This window comes from Pteropus medius, unplaced genomic scaffold (assembly GCF_902729225.1).
Source record: "Pteropus medius unplaced genomic scaffold, Ma_sr-lr_union100, whole genome shotgun sequence".
NCBI classification, from domain to species: domain Eukaryota; kingdom Metazoa; phylum Chordata; class Mammalia; order Chiroptera; family Pteropodidae; genus Pteropus; species Pteropus medius.
Window position 1 is genome coordinate 1,934,959 of NW_024350927.1, and position 27,658 is coordinate 1,962,616.

The following is a 27,658-nucleotide window of genomic DNA, read 5'->3' on the forward strand; positions in this document are numbered from 1 at the left end:
GTTGCCAAGCAGTCCATATATGGCTGCCACTTGTGCTGGGCTTACAAGTACCTCAAGGGGCCAAATTAGAAACTGAGGCTGACTGCCACTGGTGTGGGGCTTGGGGCTACTCAGCAAGAGATATGGAGCACGCCAAGGCCAGATGCTGCTTCTTTGGGTTTTGTGAGCCTTTGAGAGATTTTATGAAAGGTCGCAGCAGGAGCCAAGACAGCTGGTTTGTATGGAATAAATTGCTGGAAGCAGCTTGGGTGGGCCCACCAGTTGGGAGAAGCAGAGTCTCAGGGAATCCCCTGGGCAGAGCGACCTTTGTTATCTGCAGGCTGGGAGAGGGGAGGGCTCAACAAAAGAAAAATGGCCAGCACCTCTGTCTGGGAGCCAGCCGCCCCTCCACCCCTTGCCCTGAAGACCAACAGCCCAGTGCCTCCCTGTACGTCCCAGGGGCCCTTCAAGCAGCTGCCCCGGCCCTGAAGCTCAGAGCGAGTGAGTCTGTCTGTGAGGCCGGGCGTGGGCGCTTTAATAGGAACAGTCTCCAATTCCTGCAGCCCTCCATCTCACTCAGCCACTACTTCTGCTGGTTTTCATAGCCAGAGGTTTGTAGGGACTTCTCTTCCCAGCACTGGAACCCTGGACTCAGGAGCCCAGTATGGGGTTGGACCCCTCGCTTCTCAGGTGGGCGAGGGAGAGCCAAGGTAGCCCTCCCGATTCTCGATCGCTATACGTGGTTGTGGGACCAAGCCATTTCGCATCTCTGCCTCTCCTACTGTTTTGAGGTGGCCTGCTGTTTGAGGTGACCTAGTTGTAGGGCTTTTGTTCAGCCAGACCTCTGGTGACTCCACGTACTGGTTGCTCTGTAGTTTTGTTATAATTTTGGTGTGGTCTCTGGCGGAGGTGTGCACAGCCTCTACATTCTTCGCCATCTTGAACCCTCTCTTATTTGTTCTTTTCTCATTGTTTTTGAACTGACTGTGAAAGAGTTGTCTAGATGCTTCATTAAAAATAAAAGTGAGTGGGATCCAACCTTACCCTGCACCCTCGCTGTGAAATTTTGATTTGGTTGGTTTGAGTGGACTTAGGAATCTGAATTTTAATAGTTCTCAGATGATTCTGATGGGGAGCCATTGATTTACTTTTTTGTCATAAATACTGTTAGTTGTTTACATTAGGAAGATAGCTGAAAATTAATTTGCTGCGTCAAAAGGTTTGCACGTTTCAAATTGATAATATTACCAAATTTAATATATTCTTGAACTTTTTTATATGAACTTTTCTTTCTGAAGAAGGAAATACTTAACCAAATATTTCTGTGCAATAGAAATATTTGTATAAGACATACAGATATATTTAGAAGAAGTAAATCAAAGTAGAAGTTGTTTGCCTTAAATTTTTTTAATTATGGGGAAATATTCCTTTAATGATATAAACCTGATTATGCAAAATAAAAATTTAATTTTTGAAAATTATTTCTTTTATTGAAATAGATCTGTAATGGATGAGTAAACCAGAAAGATGTTAGCCCTTCTTAAAACTGAAACCATGAAGTGATGATTGCTTTAGCCATCCTTAACCCAGGGGAGACTTTTCTTTTTCTTATTATTTCACAGGCTTTCCTCTGGATCTTAAAGAGTTTTCTGACTTACATCATTTTGGAAGGAGGTTTGGTCTCCTTCTCCTCCTCCCTTCTCCCGTCTCCTTCTTCCTCCTCCTGAGGACTCCTCCTCCTCCTCTTCCTCCTTCCTTCCTCCTCCTCCTTCTTCTTTTTCCCCCTCTCTTTCTCCTCTTCCTCCTCTTCCTCCTCCTCTTTTTTTTAAGTAGCAGAAAATAGCATCTTGCATGAGAACCCGATGTTTAAAACTTTAGCTTCCATGGGAAGTTTGGAAACTCTGTGGTTTGGCTATAATATTTCCAATAACAGTAATAAAATTTGACTGATATACTACTCAATTGCAGTTTAAATGAACAAAAAGTTGCTACAGTTAAATCTTGTTAAATATATAGACCTTAAGAATTCAGTGGGGAAAAACATGAGTGAAAAAGCATTATAAATTTAACAGCCAACTAAAGGAAAGAGTAGCTATGCTATTTCTAAAAGAAATCAGATTGCATTCATCTTTTGTGAACTCTTGCTGGTATCTGTCATTTCTTTTTCTGGCATTAGGAAATGGTTTCCCAGCATACTTGAAAAAGCTAGTTTTAGGTTAAGTAGCCTAAAGAAAAGATACCCACTTGGCAAAAACAAAATTTAGTCTATGTAACTTATTTTAATTGTCTACGGGATTTTTTTTCCACAAAGCAAGTAAGTGGTAAAATGAAATATCATAACTTAGTAGTAGTTCCAAAAATACTGGTTCAAGTTCATATTTCTTGAGTGAGAGAGAGAGAGAGAGAGAGAGAGAGAGAGAGAGTGTGTGTGTGTGTGTGTGTGTGTGTGTGTGTGTGGTTTCCTTGAAGGGGAAACAACCCCTTATTTAGAGAGCACGATTTTCTAACTTGTTCAGGTTTTTTAAATGCCCCCATGAAACTATGATAATATTGGATAGGTGTGTGTGTGTGTGTGTGTGTGTGTGTGTGTGTGTGTGTGTGTGTGTGTGTGTTGGTTTCTTTTTAAACTCATTTGCGAAATTAAAAAGTTATTGACCCTTTGTCGGTCCAAAAAAATTGCTCATCTGTGAAATTCAGAAGGCTGGGAAGCATTGTGACAGAAACTTTCTTTCCCCAAAGGCCAAGAGAACCTGGGCATGCAGTGGTTTTTGCACACTCCTCCCTTGTTGTCAGAGTAAGGGTGCATAACGGCAGAGAATACTGAATATCTTAAAAATAGTAATGATTTGCTTAGATACTGTGCATTTTATTTTATTTTATTTTATTTTATTTTATTTTATTTTATTTTTTCCCCTCTTTAATTCCCGCCCCCCGCCACTTCCACCCCTGACCTATGGATGTTGCCATTTATCTTTTAAGAACTGGATCTCTGAAGGCGGGGCGTCTCCTCCCCCACGTTCCCGGTATGCACCTGGCGCACTTGGGGGGCCTGGCACACCCAGGGTATGGTCTGTGGCTCCACCTGGGGCATGAACCCAGGACCTTCTGCATATAAAGCAGACATGCTAACCACTACACTATGGAGCCACCCCCAGATTCTGTGCATTTTAAATTTAAGAATAAAAATTCCTACTTCTTCATGCCCCATTTTTACCCTCCCTCTTCTCGTTTTGTCTTAACCATCTGAACTCTGATTTTACTATTTTTTATTTTAATTTTTGATACGAAGTTTCTGTTTTGTTCATCAGAATAGCTACATATTAACATTTAGGTTTTCGTCATTGACTCAAATGAATTCATCAAGCTGTGTTTGCTTATTCATTCAGCAGCCTTTAGCAGAGTGCTTATTTGAATGCAGGAAATAGAGTTATTTTCTGTTGAGCCGTAAGTGGAGAGGAGCAGAAAGACAGACAACTGCAGTACAGTAGTCCTTCCTTAACTGTGGCTTCACTTTCAGGGGTTTCAATTACCAGCAGTTAACTATGGTCCAAAAATATTAAATGGAAAATTCCAGAAATAAACAATTCGTAAGTTTTAAATTGCGTGTCATTCTGAGTAGCATGATAAAATCTCCAGCCATCCCAGTCCATCTTGCCCAGGATAGGAATTATATACTTTTGTCCAGCATACCTACACTGTATGTGCTCCCCACCTGTTAGTCACTTAGTAGCCACCTTGGTTATCAGATTGACTGTTGTGCTTATGTTCAAGTCACCCTTATTTTACTTAATAGTCACCCTAAAGTGCTAGAGCAGTGATGCTGGAGGTTCACATATGACAAAGAGAAGTCGTAAAGTGCTTCCTTTAAGTGAAAAGGTGAGTGCAATACAAGAAGATATTTTGAGAGAGACCACATTCACATAACTTCAACTACAGTATATTGTCATAATCTTTTATTATTTGTTGTTGTTAATCTCTTACTGTTCCTAATTTATAAATTAAAGTTTATCGTAGGTATGTATGTGTAGGAAAAAATATAGTATATATAAGGTTTGGTACTATCTTAAGTTTTAAGGAATCCACTGGGGGTCTTAGAATGTGTCTCTGGCTGATAAGGGGGAACTGCTGTACCGCGATTGCTAGAATGCAGGCAGGTACTTAGTACTGTGGCGGCAAAGAGGGAGAGGTGGGTGTACTTTGAGCACTTCTGCAGCCTGATGCAGTCAATTCTGAGTTAACAGTTTATTACTGTTATAGTATGGTTATTTGCTCTTTTTGCATTTTTCTTACTTAAATTGTTTTTGATAAGAAAAAAATTTTAAAGCCCAGAAAAATGCATCTTCAATGCCTCCTTTTTCCCCTCTAACTTCATTCTGATTCATACTATACTTCAAATACAAGCTTTTTGTTTCAGATCATTGCTGTATGTTAAATTATTACAATCAGAATTGTTCTATACTTTATATATTATTACTGTTCTCTCTTAAAATCTAAAAATTCAAGCTCTCACAAAATGTAAATGTGGGTATTAAGTTCCATTATACTTTTTCTACAGAATTTGCAGAACCTAGATTGAAACCAGTACATTTTTCGTGATCATTTATGCTTAATAATAACAAATCCTTTGGTTGCTACATATGAGTGTGGGGAATGGCTCTGAAAACTAGTGCATTTCTACTACTCTGTAAGTCAAAATGCTTTCATTTAATATCAACCATTATAAAGTGATTTTTAAAAGTATACTGATCGGTGGTTTGGGGAAATACTATTTTTCAGTTCTATTAAAAGGAATTTTAATTATATAACACTGATGAGTTAACCAGTTTTTAAAAACTCACTGCAGCTGATATCTGTTTTTAAATTTGGAATGCTTTATAGTGCTATGAATTTCTTGTCAAAATAGCTCAGTTTGCTAATAGCAACAGTAGTTATGCCAAATTATTCTATTTCTAGACTTTTTTGTCAAATCATTGACTGTCAAGAATTAAAGCGTCTCCAGGTTATGAGCTTCCATTAATGTAGAAAACACTCATTGAATAAAATATAGTTTTTACCTTTTTATCCTAAAAGTAATTCTGTGAATGGCAAAGAATATCAGTTCAAGAGACAGTAATTTGAAAAACTTTCATCCTTCCATCTTTCCCCTCTGAAATCCTACATATTCTCAAATGTTTGCTTCTGTACCGTCCTTCTCACACTAGTTGGAAGCTGTCTCTTCCTTTCCTGAACTGCTAAAGCTTCTTGTTTTGTAGTATAATAGTTTTTCAAAGGAAAAGATGCTACAGAGCCTAATAAATGGTTTCTTCAACACAGGTCTGTCCTGTGTTGTTGTTCTCTATTTGGGTGTCTTTACTCTTACTGGGCAAATCTCTTTGAGAGGAAATAGTAGCATATCCTCTTTTTATAACTCTCATGGGAGTTAAGCACAATATTTTCACATATAGCGGATGTTCCGTTGATGTTTGTTGAATGCCTGAAGTAACATAGAATTCGTATTTTACCATTTTTCCACTTTTTATAACTTTTTTATTTAGTACAATAATGGTAATGGTATATTAATAAGAAGGTGTATTATCATCTTAGATTGAATTATATTGCGGTCTTCCTTAAATACTCATTCGATAGTATGTTTTCAAGAGTAGCATTTAATACTTTTTGGCTCACATTAATGCTGCTGAAGTGGGTGACTTCATGAGTTCATAATGACATCTGTACAAGGTTGCTACTTGGCCTCTGACGCTTCAGAAGCCCTTATGCAGAGGGATGACTGGGTGCTTTCCATTCATTCTAGCCACACATTCTTTAAGTTAAGCCTTAGTGCTTTATTTTACTATCAGTAAGAAATTCTCTTAATTGCATTTTTAAAAACCTTTTGAATTTGTGAAGAATAAGCTTGATTGCATTTTAAATCTTCAGCTTCCTTTTAGGTAAGTGTATTCTGATTTTCATAAAGATGCATTTATTCCTGGGGGATCATCAGATGTCTAGTTGTGTAGAAATCACAGGCACCATTAATCAAATATTATACGAGGACTGGCAGTTTTACATGGATAACAAAGTAGTTTCATTCCTATCTTGAATTTTTTTGAATAGATTTTGACTCTTCACAAGTTGATTTCACAAATTGATTTCCTCTGAGTTCGGAGTAGTTCGTTGATATCTGCTGTTTTTACAGAATTGTTATGAAGTAGGTGAGGAACTTTAGTTACTTAGGAATAGAGGGGTTTTCTCTCTTACTCTCTGTTACTTACCTTGGGCCACATAGCATTACAGCTAGAAACAGTAGCCAAATCTCCCAGTCTCAAAATCTTAATCTTAATTTATACTTCAGAAGGATTTTAAAAACTGACTTGAATTTAGTTGGTTGTAGTATAATAGTTTTTCAAAGGAAAAGATGCTACAGAGCCTAATAAATGGTTTCTTCAGTACCATTCCTCTTGAACTAGCAAAGGGTCATTGGGTATGTATGGGTCAGGAGTCTGGCAGCAGACTCTGAGCCCATTGTACACCTTAAAAGGTCAGAATTCAAGGAACAAGAGAGATATGTTCATTCCAACCAATAAAATATCTTGACAGCATCCAGTGACATATAAGGGCAGGGTCTGCTATTTTCTGGATGTACTAATCATGTAATTTCTATTATAAAATAACGTGAAGTCAGCACAAGAGTCTTGTGGGTAGAAATATTGGTAAACCTTGGCTCATTTGAATGTCTAGTGCTAGGAAGACAAGGCGCCTAGGCATATGGTCTCTGCCCTAAAGCAGCTCAGATTCCAGTAAGTTGACTTCAGATTGTGGTTTCTCCCAAAGACTTGATCAGTTTGGGAAAACTGAGAAGGCCTAACACAAATGTGAAGGGTGAGGAAGATTTCTCTTGAAGACGTTCATGAAAACCACATTCATTTAGTTAATACACTTACATGCAAAATGTTTTATAGGACTTCTTTTGGCGTGAAAAAAAATGAAAAACTGTTTCAAAATGCCTCTATATCCTCTGGGAGTATGAGTGATGATTTCATTACCTAATCATGGAAGTGCAAATGAAAGGCTGTGCAAATTGATGCTGGGCATGTAATTACAGAGGAATCGCATCTGAGCCCTTCCCTGTGTATTCTCATTGGCATCCGTGCTCAGGGCCAAGTTAGCAAACATGCCCTCAGGAGCATGGGATTTGATGCTTTTGTGGATAGTGAAATGGTTGATTGGTGAGAACTGCTTAGAACTGAGTATTACAAAAGTGTGAGTCCCTTATTTAGGCTTGCTAATTGTCGTTTGAGATTTGGAAAGGGAGTAAATTGCTTTATTGAGCCAAACAAATTTATTTTGCTTGGGGAAAAAAATAGTAATATAAATAACCTTTTGAAGACTTCATTGATTCAGTTTGTTCTGAAGCAGACCCTAGGCTCACAGTCTGTCAAGATGTTGTATAAAGGAACAGCTGTATTTGAGATGCTGTGTTTAATTCAAATATGAAAAATGCAGCTGAACTCAAGGGATCGGTTTATTAGGACTCTTTTTGTTGGTGAATTTCAGGGCTGATGGGGGATTAAAAGTATGAGAAAATAAATTGAGGAAGATAGCCAATGGGAGATGAGAAATGATAACTTGCAGGAGAAAGAATAAGGTATATGGGAAATGATATTTCTTTTACGGTGGAAAAAGGCACCCCTTTTTTTTTTGCCAGAAAAAAATTTTAATTTTTGTTTCATATTTTACGTGACTGTAACTCTTTAGGATAGGACTTAGGGCTGGAAATGGAAAGGCCTTTCCTCTAGCAAGTTAAGCACAAGGTAAAACAACTCACCCAAAGTGGGATAAAGAGGGCATTAAAGATCCTTTAATGCAGTTTACAGTAAACCTATTACTACAATACTGCTCTACTTTTGGAGAATAGAGGGAATTGCTGTCCTTCCTTTCACAGCCCCCACATCCCCCAACTAGGGAAATTTAGGCTACTCTGCTACTTCCGATTAGCCACCAGTTGTTCATTGTCACCAAGATTCTAGCAGCCACTTTGCTAGGACACATCTCAGTATCATGAGCTAATTTGGTAGATTAATTATCTTGAAAGCGATTTTGTGAGTTTTGATTCTTGTTCTCATTTCCTAATATGATCCTTCTTCCAGTTTTTAAGGTACTATACATAATTAGTAGATGAATTCCAGGAGTGGTAGAGATGAGGTGAGAGGTTTCTCTTCTTTGTTCTCCTCAACCCTCTCCCCTTTTGGAACATTTCATATCTTTCTTAAAGCCCCAAAATATATTTCAAGATTACTCTTTTCTTCCTATTATTTCTTATTTTTCTTATCAGTGCTAGAGGGAATGCGAGAAATTTGTTAGGTGGATGGCATAGTGAATGGTCTGGGTAAGGTGCTTATGGTCAAGGAAAATAGATGTATTGAAAAATAATAAAATGAACTCAGACGCCCCTCCAAGAAAGGATTTGCTGCCCGTCGGTAAGGAACACAGCTAAAGAAAGCTGCTAAGTCCCTTCAATGTCTGCCTCAGCTTTGAAGTCAAGGTCACACTATGACAGAGCAGCCCCAGCCAGTAGCTGAGCAGAACAGTGATGTAAGAGCCTCGTCTTCTCACCTAACACGAGAGTCCTCTCACCGGCCATCCTTATTCCTGAGCTTTCTGTTCTGACAGGTGTCATCAGGTCTGTGGCATGGTCTGATGGCTTCTTCTGCCCAGGACTGCTTCCTCAAACCCTTTTCTCCTCACAAGAGTTCTTTCCATTAAACCCATTTTATTCCTAATTCTATTTTAGCATCTGTTCCTGGAGAATCTAACCTGTGACACACTTTTGACATAAATCACACTGTTTCCTTTATTTTACTTTTTTTACCTCAGGCATTGCATGGAACATCAGGGGAGCGGTATAAATGTATCGCCTGCCTGTGTGTATGTTTTAGCATGTTGTGCTCTTTCTAGAGAATTTAGGGAACATAGATAACACAGAGAAGAAATTCGAAAATCACCTGTAATAATTTTTTGAAGTTAGTTACCTCCACTAGAGGTAACTTGATAATGGCTTGTCTTGGCAAACTTTAGAGAAGGGAACTAACATTAAGTATTCAGTTTGCTGAATTTTTCACAAACTGAAGTGTAGTCATTACCCAATCAGGAAACAACTTCATCAGCCGCACCCCAGGAGCCTCCTGGTGGGTAGCAAAGGTAACCACTGTCCTTACTTGCAACAGCATAAATTAATTTCGCCTTGTTTTGAATTTGATGTAAACATGGTCATGTAGAATGTACTCTTCTGGCTTCTTTTGTTCAGTATTTTGTTTTGGGAAATTTATCCATGTGTGTATTGGTGGCTCCTTGCTGCATAGTGCTCCATTGTGTGAATGTATCACAATTTATCTGTTGTATTGTTGATGGACATTTGTATTATACCCATTTTTTTAATTCCTGGATCTGTTATAATGTTTTCTAGTATAAATATTGCCTTATATTTGGTATTTTAGCTAGTTCAGCCTATTCTTGGAACACTTATCATTCTCAAGTGAATTGTCTTGTGTAAAAAAACTTATTTCTAAAACTATATCAGAATATTCTTATTACTTACTCTCTGTAGCACCCACCGTTAATTTTTCCTTCTAAGTTTGAGGTCTTAAATTATGTTACTGGCCAAGGGAAGCCAATTGCTATTCTCTTTGCTGTCTGCCAGTCAGATCCTTGAGTCAGGGGAATTGTTAGAGAACAAGTTTTCTGATTTTATGGTTATACCAGAACTTGGCTGCTATCACTCTGGTTTTCAGTGGAGAGAAAAAATGCAATCAGAAACCTTTAGGAATTTGTTAGATATTTAGGATGGGCTTGGTATTCAAGCTATATCTGTCAGATTAAGGTGGCTCACTACTAGTGTGAGAAAGTGCTGAAGAACAGATTTCATATTGACGGTCTAAAGGAAATCATGAACAACCTGGGTGCATGGCCCTGAGTTATTTCAGAGCTTCCAGCAGTGTATACTAATGTTCGTTTCTTTCCCACTATAGCTGTCGAGTGGAATGTCATGGCCAGCTCCTCAGACAGTGAAGATGATAGTTTCATGGCTGTGGACCAAGAAGAAACTATGCTGGAAGGGACAATGGAGCAAGATGAGGAGCCCCACCCAGTTTTGGAGGTTGAAGAAACTAGACATAATAGGTCCATGTCTGAGCTGCCAGAAGAGGTTTTGGAGTATATCCTGTCCTTTCTCTCACCGTACCAGGAACACAAAACTGCAGCCCTTGTCTGCAAACAGTGGTATCGACTTATCAAAGGTACTGTGGCAGCTGGAAAGGTTTATTTACTTAAAATTTGTTTGAATGATTTATTTTTAAACCCCAATTTTATTTTCTCTTTTCTCCCTTAAATTTATTGTGGTTCTAAAATTTCGTGTAGACAGTTGACATTGTACATTTTCCTTTTCTCTTTATCCTGCTTAATTTTTTGAACAGCTTGAATACTGTAGCATTTAATCGATTTGAAGTTTTAAAACTTTTCTTTTCTGCATATTCTTAGATTTGATCTAGTTAATTGTATTGTTCTCAAATAGGCAAAATATGGATGGAGATGGGATAACAGTGATAGCTAACATTAATATACCTTTTACCGTTGTCAGTCACTATTGTAGCTGCTTTACAATCCTCTCAGCAAACTATAATAGATGAAGAAACTGAGTGAGGCACAGTCGTTACTTACTCACAGTCACACAGGTAGTAAATGGAAAATCAAAGATTCAATCTGTCCTTAAAATCCATGTTCTTTATGAGGATACCATAAGTGTCTCTTAAAGTAGCTAATAGTGGCAAATGTAGAATTGTGAGCGCATTTACCCCTTGATTTTATCACTAAATAGCATAGGCCTTATGCATATCTTTTACTTTTTAAAATGAGTTTCTCCTTTTTCTCCCTCTATTGTTTAATCAAGATTTCAACTTTAGCAAAATATTGAGGTTTTTAATTAATAGATAGCAGTTATTTGGCTTCATTCCATTTTAGCTGGGAAGGGCTCTTTTTTTTTTTTCTTTGAACGAATGAAGGTGACCAGGCCAGTTGAATAATCTTTGACCAAAGGAAGGGTTCGTATCAATTTGTTCTTTCCTAGGAGGAGCAAGGCAGCCAGAGTTAGAAAACCTTTAGATAAGAATCAATCTTAAAATCTTTCCTTGCATCAGGGTGGTTCTCATGGGGAATGCAGTCCTTGTCAATTACCCAAAGTCCAACTTGGAGGGCTCAAAGACCAGTTGTGTTGAAACTGCTTGCTGGGCCCTACACTCATTTGCTCATAACTGGTAATACTGGTATGCACAGCCTTCTTCTGTTGGCAGAATTAATGGACTCTCCAGGAGAGATTGGCTCCCTACACTGTGGAAATAGGTGGTTTCACCTACAAATAGAGGTGGAAGAATCACAGATGAAGGGCTGTAATGTAACCACATATATGATTTTATTCTTAGGCTTTATTTGGCATTCGTATCACTCTGGTCTTTTTTTTAAGAGTAAGGAATCATAACATAGTACTCACAGTTTTAGATCTTCCGGGGGAAGTCACTGCCAAGACAGCTTTTTTTTTCCTTTCAATCATTATATATCTGTCTTTTATTCGTTACTGCCTTACTTCAATTCAACATTTGCAAATCTACATTATTTACTTCACCAGTGTATAGTTGGCAGTGCGGTTTCACATTAAAAATGGCCATGTCTTTTTAATATTCCAATTCTTAACTGTGAGGTCAACCAAGGAATAGTGATCATCATTGGGAAACGTGTAAGTACAGTGATCCTAAGTATAGATCCACTGAGGTGGCATAAATTCAAGAATGATACATTCTTTTAAAATGTAACATAATTGGTTGTACTCTTCATTCAAAATGTTGCTCTTTGAATTGAGATTTCATGTGTTAGAAAAGTAGATTGTTCCAGACACATGCAGCTCTCGCCTTTCTTAAAATATACTTCAGTTTTTAGAGTGGTCTTAGTTTCACAGCAAAATTGAGCAGAAGGTTCAGGGATTTCACATATACCTCCTGCCTCAGCACATGCATAGCCTCCCTTACTATCAACAAGCCTCACCAGCATAGAACATTTGTTACAACTGATGAACCTACACTGACATATCATTATCACCCCAAATCCATAGTTTACATTAGGATTCATACTTGGTGTATGTTCTTTGGGTTTGGACAAATGTATGACGTGTCTATCATTATAGTAAAACTTTCACTTTTAAAACAGCTGTTCTTAGTTACAAATAACAACTTAGTTATAAGTAATAATCATAATCCACTGTAAATTAATTATTCTTGTTTAAGATAGAAAATGCTTCATTGCCGTGGTTTGATGATAGATCTTTACTGAACACCTGTTATATTCCAGAAACTCTTTTACCATACTCTTTCTCACAAAAGCTAAATTGTCCCCAGCCCCTTTTGCTTTGGAATAAATAATACCAGTTATTTTGATGTGTTGCATCATGATGTGACAGAAAGGGGATCAGAATTATAGTGTGAGCTAATTTTGTAACCTTGAGCGAGTTATTTAATCTTCCTCAACCTGGTAAATGAAAGAATTGGCTCTTCCAGGTTTGAAAGTCTATAATTCTATTTTTTTCTTTGAATGAAAAAAATCAAAAAAGTTTGGAGTTTCTCAGAGAAACTTATGACTTATAAAAGTGATAAAATATTTAAATAGGTACAGTTTTAATAATTTGATTTACAAGCGAAGTGTCCAGGCTGAGGCATTTGTTGTTTTTGTCTTCAGGTGTAGCCCACCAGTGTTATCACGGCTTCATAAAGGCTGTCCAGGAAGGAAACATTCAGTGGGAGAGTCGGACTTACCCTTACCCTGGAACCCCAATCACTCAGCGGTTCTCACACAGTAAGTGTTTACTGTGAAAGCAGATCCCACCCTGCCTGCGTTTCTAAAAACTACTTTGGATGCATGTATTTTGTCTGACTTTTTAATGATGAGAATGTAAAATGAAATTTGTATTGATTTTACAGTCAGATTTAGTGAAGAGCATGAGTCTAATAAATACATTTTAGGCACTTTGGTATAATTTTATATTCTGTTTTTTCATTGAATTTTTCTAGTATCTCTACTCCAAAGAGGTCAAGGTATTATGCTTAGACTTTTAAAAAACATCTGACATTGTGTAAGAAGAAAACAAAAGAAAGGCATACATGAGGCTATTTCTGAGATCCTGCTTAGGGAGTAACCAGAATTTAGCACTAAGTCTTACAATAACTCTGTATTTTAACATAGGATATGTTCAGCAAACAAAATTTGACTGGGGTCACAAATTTTTGAATGTAAAGGTTATTGATTATAAAATATAAATTTAAATAGTAAAATTATAAATAAAATGTCCTGGCAAATAGATGTAATTTGGAGTTTTTAAATTATTCTAGAATTAACTCTCCATTCTAATTAATTTTTGTAGACTCATTTTATTTTATTAGTTATTCATATCTCTCAATCAAAGTGAGATTGAGATATAGTATATCATAGGCCAGTACAGTTGTGTTTATAAATGGTTCTGCTTAAAGGAAACTCATTGAGGGGAGAAGATTGCCTCTTAGAAAGTTCTCATAGTTACTGCTTTAATTAAATTAATTTCCTGTTCAAAAACCTTCAGTGCCTGTCCAGTGCCTACAAGATAAAAGCTAAACTTAGTCTTATATTTAAAACCCTCCTTAATTTGACCTATGTCTAAATTTACCACTTATCTCCCAACTTTTCCCAAGAGCTCTCCTCTTTCAAGCTATCGCTTTGCCATATTTGTTTCTTCCTCCCCAGAGTATGCCCATCCACTTAGCAGAAACCTGCTTCTCCTTGAAGACTCAGTTGAAGTTCTGGCTCCTTCATGAAACTTTTTCTCAACTCTCTAGCCCACAGAAAAAAATTTCCTGTTCTGAGCTTATTGTCTGAAATATTAATTTGGCACTTAAGTCACAGTGTCTTTCATTGTTAGCTTATATGTGTCTTTTTTTTTTTTAAGTATATTTTGAACTTTTGCAGAGAAGGAGAGTGTATTTATTGGTTATTCATGTTGCATAAAAAGTACCCCAAAACTTAGCAGTTTGAAACAACGTTTATTATCTCACAGAGTTCCTGAGGGTCAGGAAATTTTGAGTGGCTTAGCTAGGAGATTCTGGGTCAGCATCTCTTATGAGATTGAAGTCAGTCTTACAGCTAGGGCTGTAGTCACCTGAAGGCTTGACTGGGGCCTGTGGGATCTGCTTCCAGGCTCACGCAAGTGGCCATGGACAGGAGTTCCTTGCTAACATGGACTTTATAGCGACTTGGCAGCTGGCTTCCTGCAGAATGAATGATCTGAGAGACAGAGGCAGACAATAAGACTGAAGCCATGGTGTCTTTTACAGCCTAATCTCTGAGGTGAATGCTATCTTTTATGATGTATTCTATTGGTCACACAAGAATTGACCAAAGATGTAAATGCCAGAAAGTGAAGATCATTGGAGGCCATCTTGGAGGTTGGGTACCCCAGATCATATGTTATACTTTGTACCCCCAGAGACAATTCAGTAAATAATTATAACTCATCATTGCCTTTGAATTAGATCTAAATAGATAAAGGAACAGGCCAAACTACTGCTGTTTTTAGTTCTCTCAAGGAGCTGTTTTTACTTGTGCTATTGTAAACTCCCTAGAGCAGTGGATCTCAAAGTGTCATTCCTGGACCTCTGGAGAGGAGGGCATCTGTGAAGTCAGAACTGGCTTTGTTTGTTTTAAACTGTCCACACTGCAACAAAGAACACAGTGACCACTAGAGTCATCGAGGGCCCCACCTTGATTCATGCACGGGCTGCAGCAGGTTTACCCAGCATTGCTTCCGCACTGATAGTGCAAATGTCAGCAATGAAAAGGGCAGTTAACTACTACTGCTTCTTCCCCCATCTTCTCCTCCTCCTGATTATTATTAAAATAGTTTAGAAAGGGTCTCAAATGCTTCAGGAGTCCACAGATCACACTAATTTTGCTACAGTAGACTAAAATGAATCCTTACTGAGAATATTTAATGAAATTGCAGGAGGATCCATGTTAGGTCCAGTATTTATTATTGAAGAAGGGGTAACTTCAGTCACCTACAGGTAATTGGAATAAGAAGTAGAGACAAGGTTTCTAAAGTCTGGACTTTTTCTGGATGGTTTTTTGAAAAAAATGGTTTTAGAATTCTAAGTGAGGGAAATTGAATGAATCTGAGTAGAATAAAAACCAGTATAGGAACTATTCAGAGATGAATAATTATCATAGCAACAGTTCAGTTTTCTGATGAAAGAGGAAAAAAATATTTTTCAGTTAACTGGCTTTTGAAGAGTATCAGCACAAAATAGAGGCAGTTGTTTGAAGGGGAAGTAGAAAGGAATAGCCCAGTAAGTTCCATGGAAATTCACAGATTGATGAGTTGTGATACTTGTTTTTACTTAAATTTTTTTTCATATTTTCACTTGAAATCCAAGAAAGGTACCATAGATTTTTTAAAAGAGATGTCTCTGTGTCTTATTGTCTCTCAAGTTTCTTTCCATTTGTTTCTACATGCTAACTAGCAAACTGAAGAGAACTGTGACAGAGAAATAGCAGTTTTCGAATAGGGTGAAAGAAGGAATTCCTTTAATTTCTTTCCTTAGCTTCTACCTCTTCAAACTCTGTATTTCTCCCTTGAGCTCAATTTTATTTCTTATTCCTAACTCATATTGAACTCAAGATTCACATTTCCATTTTTTTGTTCATAGTGTGTAGAGGTACACAGATGTTTCATATTTAGTCAACTAAAAGTGGAATTCAGTAGTACCCTCCCCCCAATTTTTTCCCTAACTTAATGTCATTGTCATTCAATTATATAAGCTTGAAATCTTGGATTCATTCTCAGTTCCTCTCCTTTCCTCACCAACAAAAAATCAAATTCTGTTGATTCTGTTCTGTCCTTGCAATCTCTCTTATATACTCAGCCCTTACTCACATGTATGACCTAATCATTCCATCTTTCCTGAATCTTGCCTAAATGGTCTTCTTGCCTTTCTTCTCTCTTCATTTGAACCTGGACTAGACACTGTTCGTAATCATCTTCAAAACTGGGGACAGTGCTAGTTCCTAGAGCACTTGGAAATATGTAAGGTCATTGTTTATTGTCTTGACTGGAAAGCACTACAGGCATTTAGTAGGCAAGGACCAGAGATGCTAAATATCCTGCAGTGGATGGAATGATTCTGCACACAAAGAATTGGCCTGCCCAAAATGACAGGAGCTCCTGGTGGGAAACACTGCAAATCTGAAACGTAAAACCAGCCTATCATTCCTCTGCCAAAGAGCCCCAGCCTTTCTGTACTGCAGGTAGAAGTTTCCACACCACCTGGCTTTTGAGGCTGCAGTTTACCTTTTCAGCCTGAATCATCGCTGCATCCTTCCACAGTCAGGCTTCACTCACACGAGACTCCCTGTAATGTCATAAATTTCCCTACTTCATGGCTTTGCTTGGATGCCCTGGTTTCATTCTCCATTTCTCTTCTGTTCCTTTTCTGTTCCTAAACTCGTTTGTCCCTTGTTAAGTTTACTGAGAATATCCTATCCTCTAAAACCCATCTCAGAGACAAAGCTAAAAGCCACTTTCTTCACAAACTACTTTCAAATTCCCCAACCATGGAGATTAAGTTATTTTCTTTCTCTGCTTATGCTTCCCTAATACATATTCCTGCCTTCTTCTTATTGTCTATTAGCATCTCTCTCTTACCATAATTATCTGTTTAAGAGGGGCTGCATGCAAAAGAAGAACTTCAGACTTGGGAAGGAAGTTCCTTGGTTCCTCTCACCCACAATTTCCTCATCTGTAAAATGTGTATGACAAATTCCATTGATGCCACAGGGTTGCTAGGAAATTTAATTGAGGAAACATTTGTAAAAATATGTTTTAAGTTGCAGGATGGTATGATGATGAAGACACTCCTCCACAAGATTGTTGTGTACTTGAGGACAGGCAAGTTCCATGTCTTGACAGCTTTCCACCTTTCACGACACCTTATTCATAGTGGATAATGTATTAAATCCTGTGGAATTAAATGTAGCAAAGATTTGAGCAGTACAACTTCTTTCCTATCTAAAAATCTGGGTCAAAAAAAAGGCAGGGAAGTAAAATGAAGCTAGTCCAATCATGCAAGCCTTGATTAATGTAGGATATCCTTTTCAGAATGATGTAGGGGTCTACTGAGTCTTCAGCATCATGCTTTGAAAAACATTTTGGTGTTTAGGCTCCAATATGGCCAGGTCATTCCACGCACATGATAATCATGTTCCTGCAATAGCCAGCAGGCCCAGACTGGATAACCAACCTTGCTTGTTCCATAGGTTTGTAATTACAGGCCTTATCAAATATGTCCTGGCTTGTAGATGTGAGACACATGACAGCATAGTCTCTTAAGCATGGGATAAATGCCTCAGGAACTTTCCCTGAGGAAACAAAAGAGAATTTAACATCTGCAAGTGCAAAAGTTGGAGTTCAGTGGACATTTATTGAGTGACAACCAGGCACCATGGAAAACATGAAACAACTGGAAGACCTTGCACTTTAGAAGATTGTAACATAGTAGAGAAGTATGCAGAATGCCAAAGCACCAAAGCACCGTTTCCTTGCTGTGTGTAATTGTGAATATTTGACTTGTCTTTGAATAGAGGTTATTAGATATTAACTTGTGGTATGTGTCTTGCAGTAATTGTTCATGGAGCGATCAAACTCATTTCTAAAAATCAAAGAGATTGAGCAATTGGAATAAACATACTTAGTGTTATTTCTTAGCAGAGTATTCATAATGTACTATGAACTGTAACTGGTATATAGCACATTCCAATGGTCTAGATATTCTGAAAGGAAAACATTCTGTTTGGGTGGAGAACTTTGGGAAAAGGGAAATGACTACTTGAGCACTGGTGTTTGCTTAAATTCTTCATTTTTTCTAAAAGGCCCATTGAACTTGTCCGGTTTCCCTACCCCCACCCGGACCAACATGTAGGTGTTTTAAATAAAAATAGACAATAAACAAAGTTCAGTAGGATGCCTTAAATATTTGAGAGCATTATTCGATGGCCATTTTCTCATTCTATTATATCTGAGTTCTAAACATAGCTGCCTAAATTGACTCCCTTCCTCTCCAAGCTTGGTTGATAATTGACTGCTGGACATTGAAAATACAATGTGTGAAAATACAATGTGTGAAACTTGTCATTTTAGTCATATTATCTTTGCATAGTTTGGGCCGTGCCTTCCTCTTCCAGAAACCTTTGTTTACTCAAAGAGAAGCAGGAAAATGCCGATTGCCTTATTTTAGTATAGGATTAAAATACATGTGGTAAGAACCTCATGGGGCCCAGCTGCTGCCTGGGTTTTCAATCCAAATAGAGAAGAAGAATGTTTGCTACCTCTTTGATAAATAAAGGCACTGTGCTCTTGCTACATGAAGGAAGCAGCTGCCAAGAGTTGATCTTTGGGGAATGGTGAGACATAAATGAGCCCTTGACTCTTTTAGTTATGAAATCATGGATTTGTCTTATTAAACATTGTGATAATGGACACAAATTAAGATTTCAGAAGCCATAGGACATTGCTAATTTCTTTTCTGAAGGTATGGATTATCAAGGGGAAAGAATGTTCTTTTATGCCTGGCACCAGTTAGTTCAGTTCAAAGTTGTCCCATTTGTTGGATTAGTTCAAGAAAGATATGAGAAGACCAAAATAACTGAAGCTCAGCTCCTTTAGTGGAGATTAAAATGTGGCTCCAGTAATTATCCTTTTTGTTTGTCTAATATCTAATTTGATCCTCATTTATAGTTTTTAACAGATCTGAAACATGAACAATGGAATTTCATAGGATTTCACTTCTTAGTAGACTTTCCTGTTGGGATGTGGATTTAAAAACTGATTTAGATATAGATTAGAAGTTATTTTCAAAGGCAGAGACAGTCAGTGGAAAACGTAAGATTATTTAAATCTTTATGTACCATTGTAATATGTTTGAGTCCTGGGAATATATTAACAATTTTGCAGATGTGAGCTTATGATGATTAGATGCTATTTCATTTCTTCACATCTCTAGTCTCTTTCATTTTTAATTGGAAAAGTCTGCAGCTCCACTGTTGCACAATGCCAGAGGTCTAATGACTTGGATTTACTCCTTCCACTGACTGAGGTTGCTGGGTGTAAGTGACTAAACACACTGCTTTTCTTAACTTTTAATTCATACAGTTTTCCAACTTGGCCTTCCTAGTGTAGAGATTCCTTAAAGAGCCTATCGAATGTTAAGGGGAGAAAAAGGAAGGTTATTCCCAGGGCTAGTGTATAGTACAGAGGTAATTAATAGCAGTGGAATTTTTCTTTTTCTGAACTTGAATAAGTGATGTCAGAGTTCAGAAGAGATTCTAAAAACAGCGATGTGCTTAACTGAACTAGACCTACCAATAAGCTGGATGATCACTGAAACTCTGCACTAGCGGATTGAACCTCTGAATTTCTTTTCCCTTTCCCCTTCTTTTTATATGACCCTTAACTGTTTGAACCCAGTTTCACATGAACATTGAGAGATCTTTTTCCCAAGGGTATGCATGAAGTGAATGGAAAGGGAAGTTTTGCTCAGCTTTTTTCCTGAGGTCCAGGATGGTAAATGCAGGACTGTAAGGAGTATGGATCTTTTTCAAAGGATAGAAACTAAATTAGCTTTCAAAGAGAAGCAAGATGGAAGAGCTTAATTCTCTCCTCTAGACTGGTTCTGCTTTTTCTGATTTTCAGGGAACAACTTACATTATAGTCATTGCCTCTTTTCTTCATAATAGTGCCCATCGATGAGGTGTACATAATCATCTAATTTAAAAAGCTCTTCTCAGAGACCTTGGTGCTTTTTAAATGTTAACTGACTGCACTGGTTTTCTATTCAGCACCAACCAACCTGCCTTGGTGGCTTTTGGATACACTTAGTAGCTTAATGACTTTCATGCTTTTTCTCTGTTACTTTGGTACCATACTGCTTCTGAGATCCCTGAGCTACATTGGTCTTTATGTGTGGTTATTTCACGGCATTGATTAAGATTATTTTCTCTCATTTTTTTTCATATAAAGATTTGTTTATTGGTTTGTGCTTCAGGTTTCATTTGAAAACAAAAAACGGTAAGAGGAGGACTGAGGTAGAGAAGTGGGAGGGCCAAGTACATCCGTTAGCACTGACTATCTTTTCCTAGCCCTAGAGGATAATTATGCAGATTTAGATCAGTCATGCAGCTGTGCTGAAATTTCACTCATGGAGCACCCTTAATCTGAATTTTTCTGTGCACTTGCTAGAATTATACTATCTTATTTAATGACATCCTTGTCACTTTGCTTAGTGTTCAAAAATAACATTTCCCTTGCTTTTCTCTGGGCCTTATTTTAAAGGTTAATGTGATACTAACCAACCTGACAACAAGAGGCTGGTTATAGAAAGTTGGTACCTTTTAATAGCATTGTGAAATATGTGAAATAATTGATCTTTGAAAGATAGAGACTATAGTTAGAGGGGCTTCAAAATTCAACATCAGTTATTCATTATTTTCTTTCTAGGTGCATGCTATTATGATGCTAATCAGTCTATGTATGTGTTTGGAGGCTGTACCCAAAGCAGCTGCAATGCTGCCTTCAATGACCTCTGGAGACTTGACCTGAATAGCAAAGAGTGGATCCGACCTTTGGCTTCAGGTAAGAGATAAAGAAGACTCGTCTTTGCCTTCTTACCAGTTAACTCCCATCGCATGAGAACTACCTAATCCTTTTTGGTGTTGTTCTCAAGGACAGGTTCTTGGGGCCCCAGGTTCTCTGTCATATGCTTTGTAAGTGCTTAGAGTAGTATGCTTGTGTAAGATCTTTGAAATTTTTTTTTTTTAAATCATACTTTATCATTAGTATTGGTGCCCTGCCAAAATTGCTACACAACTGTGTGAAGTCATTTGCGTAGTTTTCTCAAGTACTTATACAGGTGTGATATGCTCCTTGGTATGAAGTTGAAGTAAGAGCAGAAACAGAGTCGTGAGAACTGCAGTTGACTGACAGAAGCTATTGTCCCAGGGCTAAGATCTCTGAATCTTTTGTTGTTGCCAGCTCAGATATTTGGGGAGTGTATGGAACATGCCTCTGCTAGTTACTCAGGAGTGTGAGAAGATTCCACAGTAGGTGCATTCCTGCGCAGTCCCACTATGCCAAAATTATTGCAGAAAGAAACGATTTTCTCCTTTTTGACCTAATTGTTCTTAGGGCTGGGAATACAATTGTTTTTGCACTCATGAAGCAGGACAGTTTGAAAAGGCACAGTTATACGATTTGAGGGGCTGACGTGATGGCGAAATAGAGTCCACTGAGTATAAAGTATTCTGCTAGATTTGTTGGCCAGCTTTTCCCAAACATTCTTCATTTGGCTTTTCAAGGTTGGAATTCACTCTAGGACTAAGGAGACTCAAGTTTTCCTTTTTCAGATTTCCTACTTATTTAGGTCTCGATTTACCACTTTGATTACTAAATGGGAGGCACTATGTTGTATTAGAAAGGGCACTAGGCTGAAAGTAAGGAGACATGAGTTTTATTTCCTGTCATAATCACTAGTTCTCCATGAAACTATGAACAAGTTACTGAATCTCTCGCGGAGACATACGGTGTGAGACTAGATGATTCTTTTTTTAAATGGGTTATGAAGGCTAGTTAATCTTAGTTCTGTAACGACTGCTATGAATGTCTAGGCCAGGGACTTGAAACCTTTTTATGAGCAGAAGCTACATTTTGCTTCCCCAAAACTGTAAAAGCTGTTCCTTCTCCTTTGCAATAGGCAAATAGAGGAAGGAGGAGCTTACTGATAGTAGATACTCGCAGGTGAGACTGGGTTTTTTACAAATGAAGCTCTTTATTAAAATTATTGGAAAGACGAACAAGTGTTAATCTTGCCCTTTGCCTCATATTGCATGTATACTATATTGATTAATATTTGGAATCACAGATTCTAAAATGTAGTCTTTTCAACTTATGCATCTTATCGCTACTGTACTTGTCCAGGCCCCATTTCAGAGCAGCTTTGATTGTTTCAGTTACAAAATACTAATACTTTCTCCATTTTGTAACTAGATTTTATGCCTTTGATAATTTGGCCTGGGTTTTTCTCTTCCTTATAGAAATGGATCTCTGGACTTTGGGACTTTCATAGCCTATTGCCAACTAGTTTGCTTATTTTTTCTTTATTTGTCTGTATAAGATGGACATTTTTTTTTTTTAACCACTAAATTTAAAGACTATGTTTTGAAATTTCCAAGGTATAACTGACTTGGTAATTCAGATTCATAGAATCTGAATTTTTAAAAATACAGTGATGGACTATTTCCTTTTATAAAAGACATGTAAGCTTCTGAATGTTTAAAGTAATTTTCCAACAAAGTATCTCAGAGAATCTAGTTGCTGTATCACTCTCATCTACATTTAGAGTCTAGTTTTAGAGGGGGGAAAAAACTGAGCTTTTTGAAATGTCTACTTAAAACAAACAAACAAACAAACAATAGTTCAATAAAGAGTCCTATGAAATTCCCATTTAGGCAGAAATCCCATGAGAAGATTGCCTGAGGAAGTCTTCTGTATGCTGTCATGAGTCTCAACCAAAATTACTTCCTAACTGAAACTTCAGTGAGTCTTTCTGAATAAAGCACAGATGATAACCTGTCTTGATGTGCCTGAGTCACCCATTTTGGTGCATGGAGGTGGATAGGTTAGGGGGTGGCTGAGGGGGGATGCTACCCACCACCCTTTGGTGCCAAGTGTGAAGTCTTTCTAGTGTTTGAGTATTTGCAGTTTATGAGTATTTAAAGCAATAGCTTTAACAGTGCTTGGTCTTCAAAAGTGTAGCCATTGGGAGAAGAGCATTAACGACCAGTGGAGCAGTTCGGGTGGGTGGCAGAGAGTCTGCACAGGGAATGCTACTGCATCCGGTGTCTTTTCTCATGGTTATTTGGTTATATTTGGAGACTGGAGCATTCTCATTTTGATTGGTGTCTCAGCTCAAACTGCCATAACAAAATACCGTAGACTGGTTGACTTAAACAACAGAAATTTATATCTCAATTCTGGAGGCTAGGAGTCTTGAGATTAGGGGCTGGTGAGAGCCCTCTCTCTGGCTTTCAGACAGCTACCTTCTTGCTCTGTCCTGCCATGGCAGAGAGAGAGTTCTGATATTTCTTCCTCTTTTTATAAGAGCGCTAATCCCATCATAAGGGCCTTACCTTTATGACTTTATCTAAACATAATTATCTCTCAGAAGTCCCGTCTCCAACTGCTATCACATTAGGGTTAGGGTTTCAGCATATGAATTTGGGGGGGGATATAATTCAGTCCATAGCAGTTGGAATTAATGTGATTTGCCAATGAAAACTTGTCTTTAGTTCCTTTTGAAATCATAAAAATGCTCATCTGGAGGGAGCATGCTGGTGATGAGTGTTGGAATGACAGCTCTTACAGCTGAGAGAGACCTATAGCAGCTAGTACTTCTCAGACATTTCCAGTGAAGCATCTCCTCCCTTTTACACTTGCTGTTGTGGTCTCTACCCTCATGGAGCTTATATTGTAACTGGGAAGAAACAAAAAACAAGTAAGCAAATTATTAGAAATTATGAAGGAAACAAACAAGGAATGAGATACAAATAAGAGAGGGGAGAGCTCCTTTCAACAGGAGGCAACATTTTTTTACTGAGACCCGAAGGATGAAGAATGGAGGGAAGTGAGAACAGCATGTGCAGAGACCCTGGGGCAATAAAAAATAGGAAGCATTGAATGACCCCAAATCAGACCTTTGTGATCGTAACATAATGAACAAGAAGTAGAATGGCACAGATGGAGTTGAGATGTAGACTAAGTTCTGTGAGATTTTGAAACTTTAAGCAGAGGAGTATTATGACCCAATTTACATTTTAAGGAGCACTTGTGCTGCTATTTAGGAAGTAGATTGAAGAAGGCAAGAAACTAACGCAGAGAGAACAGATAGGAGACTATCAAAATAGTACAGGTGAGAGACTGTGATGGCTCGGACTGGAGACCTAGTAGTGACGATAAAGAGAAGTGGATGAATTTGAGCTGAATTCTTATGTAAAAATTGATGGGACTTCTTGATGAATGATTGGATATGGGAGGGTGAGAGGGTCAAACAAGGCTGACTTACATTTCAGATTTGTGCAGCTAGGTAGATAGTGGGCCATTCGCTGAACTGGCAAATAAATATTTGAAAGTTTAGTTTTTGATCTCTTGAAACATTTAAGTGATGGTATCAAGTAATTAGTTGTTATGAAAGATTGGCATTTTAAAACGGAGGGTTTGATTTCCCTTAAGTGCAGCATAGTCCTTTATTCATTTAACTCTTCTCTCATCCTTCACTTGTTAATGTTGCAGATATTTATAGATTGCCTATTCTGTGTGGTATGGCTTTAGATGCTGGGGATACATGACTTAACAGACAAAAATCCCACTTCTAATGGAGTTTAAATTCAGATGAAGGGAGACATATTTAAAATGACAAATACATAACATAGCGTGTTAGAAGATGAGTAATGCCATTGAAGCAAAACTATAGCATGGTAAGGGGGAATCAAGATGAGGGGATTGTAACTCGGGTAACCAGGGTAGACCTCATGGAGAAGGTGACATTAGAACATAGACTTGATTTGTACAAGAAGTGAACCATGTGAACATCTAAGGAAAGAACGTTTCAAACAGAATAACCCGTGTAAAGGTGAGAATGTGCTTGGGACCATCAGGGGATAATGAGGAATCTAGTGTGACTGGAACAGAGTAAACAAAGGAGACTATACTAGGAGAAAAGGTTGGACAAATAATGGAGGAGAGGGTGTCATACATGTAAGTCTTGCTGGCCATTGTAAAGACTGTCATAGTCTTTAAGCAGAATGGCTGGTTGTTTAAGTTTCTGAGAGGACAGTTATGGAAATGAGGAGACTAGTTAAAATGTGGTAGCAATAATCTAGGTGAGAAATAATGGTGACTTGGACTAGGGTGTTATCAGAAAGATAAAAACTGCATGGATTGGATAGAGCCAATGGGATTTGCCCAAAGTTTGGATGTGGAGTGAGAAAGAGAGGAATCAAGGGTAGCTTTAAGGATTTTTAGCCTGGGCATATGAATGAATGAAGTTGCCATTAACTGAGATGGGTAAGACTGTGTGTGGTCAAGGTTGGCAAAGTATAGGAGAGATGAGAAATGCAGTTTGATACATGTTAAGTTTGAAATATTCATTAGGACATCTAGGTGGAGATCTATGTGTGTGGAGTTCAGGAGAGACATGCAGGCTGGAGATATTTTCTAGATAGAGTCATTAGCTCTAGATGGATTTAAAGCTGTGAGACTGGATAAGGTTACCAAAGGAATGAGTGAAGAAGAGGAGGCTTAGTCGGGAGATTCAGGCATTTGGAGATGAGGGTGGGGAAGGAGAAATAGCAAAAGATTAGAAAAGGAGCACTGGGGAGGTGGGAAAAAGCCTGAAGAATGTGGCATCTTAGAAGCCACCACACTTGAAAGTGTTTCCTGGAGAAGAAGAAATAATCAACCATGCCATATGCAGCTAAGAGGTCAAGTCATATGAGAACTGAGCATTGACCTTGAATGTAACAAAGAGAGTATTTTTGATGAGTGGTAAGGATGAAAGCCTATTCGGAATGGTTTTAGGAAACTGGGAAGAGAGGAGTTGAAAACAGTGGTATAATTTTTTCAAGAGTTTTGCTATAAAGGAGAGCTGAAAAATGAGATGTTAAGTGGAGATGAATGTAGGATTGAGAAGTTGCTTTGCTTTTTTTAAGATGGCAGATTTTTAGACATATTTATATGCTGATGGGAGTGATCTTCTCCAGGGAGGAGCTGATTTGGATTGAGAGGAAGAATTGTTAGAGCAGTATTCTCAAGTAGTGAGAAAGGCAGAATCTTCTATACAAGTGGAGGGGTTGATTGGGGGTAGGAACATTGACCCTTTATCCAAAGGAGCAAGAAGAAACATCTGAGTACAGATGCTGGTGAATAGCTAGATGTGGGAACTGGTGGAAGTTCTCTACTGATTGCTTTTTCACTCAGAAAAAAATAATTGAGGGTGGAATAGAACAGAAGCCATTGGAAATCCTGGCCAGTGATTATGAATGTACAGTTGTGTACATTGTAGCCTTTGCTAGCTGGATCTAGGAAGTTGAATGCTTCTCCTTCTGATATTATACTAAGGTAACCACTTAATTCTTAATCAGGTTCATTTGTCTCAGCCTGTGGTCAATTCCCAAAGCAAATGAGTGCTTCTTGGGACAGGTACTTCAAAAGACAAACGTTTAAACCAGTTTCTAAAATGCCCTTTATTCAGAGAGAGACCAATTTTGGCATCTGGTTAATATATAATGTTATATTAAGTCACAACCTTTTTGGTTACTTTAAATCAAGTTAAACTTTTTCAAGTAGAAGTTTTTATACTTAAATGTGGAGTGGTCTGCTTTTCAAAAATTCTTAAATATTAGCTTACACCCAGTTAGAAAAGGGGAACAAACAGCAGTTTTAAAACTTTCCACAGTTAGGAGAGTCTGTAAGTATTGGAAGAGTCTATAAATGTTAAGGAAAGAGTTAAAGCTCAGCCTGTCATCTCTGTTAACTAGTCCTGGAGCACTTGATTTTCCCACCACATTCTCCCCATAGAATTTTTTTTCCCAAGGATTTTTTTTTCCTTTCCAGTGTCTTCTCTTTCATTCATAGTTCCAAGCGATGGCTTGTGTTTCGGGCTTTGTTTTAGGAAAAAACACAGTCAAGGACAGTAATATACAAACTAGTTGCCTGTCTCAGTCTGGGCCTTGTCACTCCTGAGCTACTTGCCTCTGAACCCAATCACTTCTGTATTGTCTGGGCCTCAATTTCCTTCTCTGTAAAAAGAGGAAGAGAGAAGACTACTGTTCTAAAAACCACATAGTAGATCACTTTTATTCAAATCACCTGGGGAATTCACTTAAAATACAGATTCCTTGGCCTCATAACAGACTCATTCAACTAATCTCAAGGGATTGGGGATGGAGTAGTGGATCTGCATTAAAAAAAGAAAAAGAAAAAATGTCCCAATTAGTTCTAAATCTAGCTAAATTTGGAAATCCTAGATCCCTACAAAATCTTCTTGCTTTCTTATTATGCAATCTGTGACCTCACTCTTATCACAGTCTGTTAGGTGGATGTGTAATGTGTCAAATCGTTAAGGAAGAAGGATGGCTTGCTCTGTGAAATCTTAGCTGCTTCACTGTAGAAATAGTTGCTACGTCTTACCCTAGTTGGTCAAGAGTGGCCTACTGTCAGAAGAAATGCTATGGAGAGGGTTTTGGAAGTGGGCTGTTGGTTGCCCCAGAGTCTACATACATGCTATCTAATCTTCAGACCAACCCAGTTAGGTTGGCACTGCTTTATACCCATTTTACGGATGAGGAAACTAAAGGTCAGTGAATCACCTGGTAATTTACCTAAGATCACAGAGCCAGTAAGTGATGGAGCAAGATTCTGTCTCTAAAGTGTGTATTTTTTCTACTGTGCTATATATACTGTGAGTAGTTTTGTTTTTTCTTTATTTCATATTATCAATTTTTAAAACTTTTTAAATAGACTTTTTAATTTTAG

At 37.9% G+C, this 27,658-nt stretch overlaps 1 protein-coding gene and 1 non-coding gene across 3 annotated transcripts in view; one reads left to right on the forward strand and one right to left on the reverse strand.

Annotated features, from left to right (window-relative positions):
• The window catches only part of FBXO42 (F-box protein 42), a 79,096-nt gene that overhangs the window by 32,240 nt on the left and 19,198 nt on the right, over nt 1–27,658 (forward strand). For both annotated transcript variants that reach the window (XM_039842108.1, XM_039842109.1), the window contains exons 2-4: nt 9,984–10,250; nt 12,733–12,849; nt 20,570–20,704. In XM_039842108.1, coding sequence (XP_039698042.1) covers nt 10,001–10,250; nt 12,733–12,849; nt 20,570–20,704 — 502 coding nt within the window. In that variant the 5' untranslated portion in view covers nt 9,984–10,000. The remainder of the gene's footprint in view (nt 1–9,983; nt 10,251–12,732; nt 12,850–20,569; nt 20,705–27,658) is intronic.
• TRNAI-UAU (transfer RNA isoleucine (anticodon UAU)) lies at nt 3,053–3,126 on the reverse strand. The gene has a single exon. It is a non-coding gene; the product is annotated as a tRNA-Ile (tRNA).